The 6,834-nt window shown below is 33.7% G+C and overlaps 1 protein-coding gene across 1 annotated transcript in view; it reads left to right on the forward strand.

Annotated features, from left to right (window-relative positions):
- LOC21405534 (eukaryotic peptide chain release factor GTP-binding subunit ERF3A) overlaps positions 1-6,071 on the forward strand; it is an 8,051-nt gene extending 1,980 nt beyond the window's left edge. Inside the window, exons 6-19 of the mRNA XM_024176520.1 lie at positions 1-2; positions 600-645; positions 790-861; positions 1,719-1,781; positions 1,935-2,089; positions 2,209-2,273; positions 2,375-2,525; positions 3,825-3,930; positions 4,030-4,165; positions 4,649-4,713; positions 4,797-4,961; positions 5,075-5,147; positions 5,232-5,299; positions 5,686-6,071. The exon at positions 1-2 is cut by the window's left edge and continues 137 nt beyond it. Coding sequence (XP_024032288.1) covers positions 1-2; positions 600-645; positions 790-861; positions 1,719-1,781; positions 1,935-2,089; positions 2,209-2,273; positions 2,375-2,525; positions 3,825-3,930; positions 4,030-4,165; positions 4,649-4,713; positions 4,797-4,961; positions 5,075-5,147; positions 5,232-5,281 — 1,149 coding nt within the window. The 3' untranslated portion in view covers positions 5,282-5,299; positions 5,686-6,071. The remainder of the gene's footprint in view (positions 3-599; positions 646-789; positions 862-1,718; positions 1,782-1,934; positions 2,090-2,208; positions 2,274-2,374; positions 2,526-3,824; positions 3,931-4,029; positions 4,166-4,648; positions 4,714-4,796; positions 4,962-5,074; positions 5,148-5,231; positions 5,300-5,685) is intronic.
- Positions 6,072-6,834: the final 763 nt, after the last annotated feature.

The following is a 6,834-nucleotide window of genomic DNA, read 5'->3' on the forward strand; positions in this document are numbered from 1 at the left end:
TGGTGAGTAGATTCCAAATTTATTTTAGAGTAAATTGCATTGCTGTGCCCTAATTTTTTTGTTTTTTTTCCCAAACTTTCAATTTTGGAAAAGTCCACTATGAAGTTTAAAATATCAGTAGCAATTGAAGTCCAATACTTGAAGGGTATTATCAAATTGACGGTTCGGGACACGGGATTCACATGTGACCTGGTTTGGAAAATTGTGAACTTTTTCTTTCATGTACCCTGAATGGATGTCGTTTCATTTTTCAACATCACTGGCATAAACTTCAATTTCCTAAAGTTATTTCTCTAGGTTGACAAACTAGTTGAGCTTGTATTAGTACGCACAATTGTTTTTTACGGAAACACATATTTAGGGATGAGTTGTGGCTCTGAATCAATGTTTTTTTTTTTTTTTTTTTTTTTCTGTCTTTGTAATTAAATGAAGCAACCTGGTACTTTTCAAGTGGGCTGTTGAAAATTAAATCTGAGAGTAAGATAGGGAATAGTTATTTTAGAATTTCGCCTTTTAACCTAGTTTTATCTTCGTGTTTGGTAAGAATTATAAGAATTTTATTTGAAGAGTATGTATTGATCAAAATCTGTATGTGACAGGTATATGGCATATATTATGGACACTAATGAAGAGGAAAGGGTCAAGGTATGATGTAAATGACATTGTAATAACTACTAACAATTTCTACTATATCATCCTTTTTATTTAAATTATTTCAAAGGATGTTTAGAACTGCACCTTTTGAGCATTCATTTTCTAAATCTTCAGATTATGTACTCCTGACTTCAGGGAAAAACAGTTGAAGTTGGAAGAGCGCATTTTGAAACAGAGGCAACAAGGTTTACAATTTTGGATGCACCGGTAAGTAAATTATATTCTTCCACTTAGGTCAGTAGAAACTTGATTATATTGATTTTTGTACATTGTAGCTAAATTAATTTTTGCTAAACAAAATGACATCGTACAGGTCATATGTTGTGCTTGAATATTGACTAGTGTTTTAGTTTTGGCTCACGTATTCTCCTGCAAATTAATAGCTTTTGCTTCTACCTTTGGCACTATAAAAGAGAATCAAAATGCTATAGTTGTCTTATTAGCATCTGGAACCTGTTTAATTGAAGAATTTGTTTAGTAAGAAACAGAGAGTTCTCAGAGGAAAAGAGAAGGAAAAAAAAAATGAAAGAAGCTATAAACAAGTTTCCATGCTTTTGTTCAAGTAAGCTTCCTTAGGGGCAAATTCTTCTAGCTTTGACTAGAAGCTCTTTTAAAAGAATAATCAAGAGTTTATTACATAAGTACGATGCTTAATCAAGTAAAGCTCTTCTAAAAGTAGTCAAACACATTTAAAAGCAGCTTTAACACCTGATAGCCAGATGCTTCATTCCAAGTAAAAGCCATGCGAGAAGATGCTAAATAAAACTGTGTTCTTGCTTCAACAATTTGAGGGTTAAACTGCTGAAGAGCTATATACCTGGTGTATTGTTTCTGAATTTTTGTTGTAGAGTTTTGAGACTCATTCGTGTCAGATACTTCCCCTTTTTGTTTTTTTTTTTTTCAGTGGATTAATCAGTGGGAAATTTTTTAATTCGTGTATTTTTTTGGAAGATGTTTACTATCAACAATCATTTTGCAAACTTGCACGGTAATACTTGATTGTTTCTTTTTCTTTATATAATATTTATATATGCTGATTCTTTTTATTTGGATTGTGTATACAGGGGCACAAGAGTTATGTACCAAATATGATCAGTGGCGCTTCTCAAGCTGATATTGGAGTACTTGTGAGTTTTTGTTTCATTTTTCGGCTTTATACTGGTTTAACAAATTATATATTGGGGTTGAATACTGATCAATCAAAGCTTTGATTCTTAATTCCTTCATTATGTAATTGTAGTACCCTCTTTAGAATGCTGATCCTAATCTCTCTGAAATAGGTTATTTCTGCTCGGAAAGGAGAATTTGAAACTGGATATGAGCGAGGTGGGCAGACCCGTGAACACGTCCAGCTTGCAAAAACCTTGGGGGTCTCTAAGCTACTTGTTGTCGTGAATAAAATGGATGACCCTACCGTGAACTGGTCAAAAGAAAGGTGCTTTGAAACCCATAAACCAATCTGCTCATCTCTTATATATCAAACGGGCTTTATCAGTTTTTGGCAATGATTTCCCTCCCTCCCTTACATCAGTTTTCTTATATTCATTATTTCAGGTACAATGAAATTGAGTCCAAGATGATACCATTTCTGAGGTCATCTGGCTACAATGTGAAAAAAGGTTTGTAGGGGGTTCCCGAAGTTCTAAAAGGAAAAAAGATTTACTTGTGTTTTTTTGGTTTAGGTATTTGCTGGTTGGAATAATTTTCGTGTAATTCACAGATGTCCAGTTTCTACCAATATCTGGTTTGCTTGGTGTCAATATGAAGACTAGAATCGATAAAAAAGTGTGTCCTTGGTGGGATGGTCCCTGCCTCTTTGAAGCCCTTGATGCCATTGAAGTTCCTCCTCGGGATCCTAAAGGTCCATTAAGGTATTTCATTTTATTATTTTAATCTTGTATCCTTTTCATCTTTTTATCTTCTCTCTGCTCCCTCTTTCCATTGAGAGGTGTCATCTTTCTTCCCCCTAACCCAGATTTCCTGCTATTGAGTTTACTGGTTTTTGTTCGTTTGAATTTATAACCACTCTTTTTATCTAAATATTCTAGGGGAGCCTTTAAAAGGTTTAAAAGTCTAAAAGATCTGTAGTTATGTACGTAGTGCTCTTGATATTCTTGTGCATATTATGAGGGCTTGAATCACTTCATTAAGCGACTGTCTAATGTTTTGCTATTCTGATTTCTGAATTGTTTTCATTTTTTTATTTCTTCGAAATTCGAATAAGGTATAAAAGAATTAAGATTAACTAACATAACAACAAGGATACAACACTTAAAAAAAAAAAAAGAAACAAAATCAGGGCACAAAATATCCTCCGTACAAACTGATATACAAATACAACTATTGAATATAAATTCTAGAAAGGACAAATTTTATAAATTTCTCATGAACTTTGTCACTTGTGTCAACATGCCCCTTGAACTTTAAAATGTGCATATTGTGCCCCCTGAACTTTGTCACTTGTGTCAATATGCCCCCCTGAGGCTAACTTCGTTAAGTTTTTTTTAATGGAAATGCTTATAAACACCTCCTGAACTTTGTCACTTGTGTCAATATGACCCCTGAACTTTAAAATGTACCTGTTTTGCCTCCCAAACTATGATATATCTCCAACTTTTCTCCCTCCATCTTGATTTTATCAGTTTTTCGAACGAAAATGTTGATATGACCATTAAATTGTTAATTATCTATGATATTTGATCATTAAAGTTGTTAAGTTAATGGGTTTCTTAAGGTTTGTGTTGATTTTTTCAAAAGGTACAATAAAGTTCAGGGGGGCAAAACATTTTAGGGGGAATTTACAAAATTTGTCCTATATTAATATTAATGGTCATAGCAACATTTCCGTTCAAAAAACTGATAGAGTCTAGATGGAGGGGAAAAAGTTGGAGACACAAATGACAAAGTTTAGGGGGCACAACATGCACATTTTAAAGTTCAGGGGGCATGTCGACACAAGTGACAAAGTTCAGGGGGAATTTATAAAATTTGTCCTTCTAGAAATCTTGTTTGCTGTAAAAGCCACTATATCATTGATCCTTTTCTTCGACACAAAATGTTTAGTCTTTACAAGTTGCTTTGTAGCTGAAAGTTATTGTTTTTGTTTTTAGCTTTTTGGTTTTGCTAGAAAGTTATTGTTTATGGCTAATATTACAAATTTTAATCTGTAGGATGCCTATTATTGACAAATTTAAGGACATGGGAACTGTTGTTATGGGAAAGATAGAATCTGGTACTGTGCGTGAAGGCGATTCGTTGTTGGTCATGCCAAATAAGGTAATTTGTCATGCCTCCTTTTAATGTGGATATTCTTCTATTATCTTACGTTCTTATTATCTTTTATGTAGATTGATAGTTTTACACATTGATCTGTAGGCCCATGTGAAAGTCATTGCTGTATATTGTGATGAAAATAAGGCTAGACGTGCAGGACCTGGTGAAAATGTTAGGGTCAGATTATCCGGTATCGAGGAAGAAGATATATTGTCTGGTTTTGTTTTATCAAGTGTTGGTAAGAATCTTTTTTTTTTTTTTTTCTTTTCCGACACATTTAACTATAGATTTAATGACTTGTAATCATTAAAATATATTCTTGAATGGTCTGTAATTTGGTTATACATGAAATGAATCCTTGTGATCTATTTGTCCTCCTTGCTTGGCTTCTTTAGTATGGACAAGCTTTAATTATAGTTTGGCAGCCTTTAATTTTTTAGTTGCATTCTGTATTGTACTTTGATCTGCTGGTTGAAAGTAGTTCTTTTAATATATATATATATATATATATATATATATAGAAGATAGATCAGTTAGGTCGCCTTACGTATATGCTATTATTTTTCTCCATCTCCTTTACTCCCTACATCTGTTCTATGCCAAGTTCAGTTACTTGTAATTACTGTCCTGTTCTGATGCACTATCACTTGTATAGTTTGTCAGTTAATATTTTTTGTTTATTGTATTACGCTTTTAAGATGTTAATTTTCTCTTCATGCAGCAAGACCAATAGCGGCGGTTACCGAGTTTGTTGCCCAGTTGCAGATCCTTGAGTTGCTGGAAAATGTATGAAAATGAACTTATTCTGTCTCTGGTGTAATTTGTATGAATTTTTAGATTTCTAAGGATTGCATATTTTGGTTGTCTAGGCAATCTTTACAGCTGGCTATAAGGCCGTCTTGCACATCCATTCTGTTGTTGAAGAGTGTGAGATCGTTGAGCTGCTACAGCAAATTGATCCCAAGACGAAGAAACCAATGAAAAAGAGAGTGCTTTTTGTGAAGAATGGTGCTGTTGTTGTGTGCCGCATTCAGGTTTATGCTGTTCTTGTTTAATCAGGACATTGGTGCTGTTAAATTGCTTTTTGTGCATTTTTAATCTTCAGTCAGTTTTGATATCTTCTTGGTGGTCATGTTTTGTTTTGAAGGTGAACAACTTGATATGCGTTGAGAGGTTCGCAGACTTTGCACAACTTGGGAGGTTTACACTTCGTACTGAAGGTGACAAACAGCTATAGTTGCTGTCTTCTATGTAGTTAATAGTCAGTACATTGTATGTTCTAATTAATTCTATGATCTTTACAGGAAAAACGGTTGCTGTGGGAAAAGTCACCGATCTTCCTTCAGCAAATTAAACAATTTTGACAGGAGAGGTAAGAACTTCTAAATGCTCTTTCTTTGCGCTTCTCATATCAACTTGAACTTCTAATTTTTGCATTTAACGATCGATCTTCTATCAGATGACTATGACTTTTCTAAGCTTCCGCTTTAAGTGTTGAACTTTCTAACCAGTTTACTTTTGGAATTTTGTTTTTCCAATTCTTTTAAACAGTGTTATTTGCTGAAATGTTTCATTGGTATTTTAAGTGTTTTCCCTTTGCTTCTTTCCCCAATCTCTGCATAGCCAAATAAGTTCAAATTCTACCGCCGCCAATAATATGGAATTGTAGATTTAACTTGAGAAGATCGTGAAACTATCATTTGGAGACGCAAGATGGGCTCAATTATTGGAAGATAACAGTTCAAATTTTTTTTGCAGGAAGGAGTTGCAGCAGGCCGCTAGTTGATCTTCTCGCATGCCTTGAGCGGCAGCTTGATGGGGTGGTTTAACTGTGCACGAAGATGGCCTGTGACTCATTGAGAATGCATTGATTCTGATATTTGAGGTTACATATTTTGTAGGGTGTTGCAATCATTTACTATGCTAGTGCTCATTTGTTTAGTATCGGGCTTTTGATGAGCACCGTTGCTTTTGTCATATTTCACTATGGGGTGTAGATTTTGATCTGATTCGCCCATTTACCGTCGCTATTTATTCAAAGATAGTGATCCTCACCGTTTTTATTATTTGTATTTTCTTTATTTGGTTTATGTTGTCTAAGTTATGCTATGAGAAAAAAAATATAGTAAAATTTTGGAGTATCAGTTTGGCTTCTGTTTTATATATGTAATTTTTCCCCAGTTATGTTGACTTTTAGAAGGGATGGAGAGTGAGAATAGTGAAAGGAGTTGAAGGCATGTGAAACATGGAGGATGAAAAAAGATTATAGTTTTTTTTTTTTTTTTTTTTTTTTTAATTGAGTGAAAAAAAAGCAAGATAGTTATTCTTTTAATTATTATATTATTAAATTTATTATTTGTTAAAAATATCTTTTAGAAGGTAAAACAGTATTTTAGATTAAACTTGATGGATTTGATGAATCTTTGCACTTATGGATGGATTTAAATTGGTGGGTCCTAAGGGTTGAGTCTCTCCCTCCATCTCTTCTCTCGTTGCACTCATGAATTTGTCCTCTCTCGTTACCTCTCCCTCTCTCTCCCTCTTACCAAAAACACATAACATTAGTGATAACAGTTTACTGAAGCGTCAATGGGGTTGCTCTTCAATGGTATCACTTCAGGAAGAGCCGATGTTCTAACAAAAAGCTTGGTCTTGAGTTCCAATCTTTGTTAATTCTCGTTTTCACGCATTTTTTTTAAGGACGAAGTTGACTTTTCTAACACTGAAATATGGTACGCATAAATAAGTGGAGTTATTCTAGCAAAATAATAATAATGATAATGATAATAATTAGAATTACTAAGCGGCACTGCCCTAATTAAGAACGAAGATAGAAAATTATAAAAAAATAAAATATTCATCAAAAAGTGGTTTCACTTATTGCATTAATTCTTAAAAATCGTATAA

This window comes from Morus notabilis, unplaced genomic scaffold, assembly GCF_000414095.1.
Source record: "Morus notabilis unplaced genomic scaffold, ASM41409v2 Scaffold552, whole genome shotgun sequence".
Taxonomy (NCBI): Eukaryota; Viridiplantae; Streptophyta; class Magnoliopsida; order Rosales; family Moraceae; genus Morus; species Morus notabilis.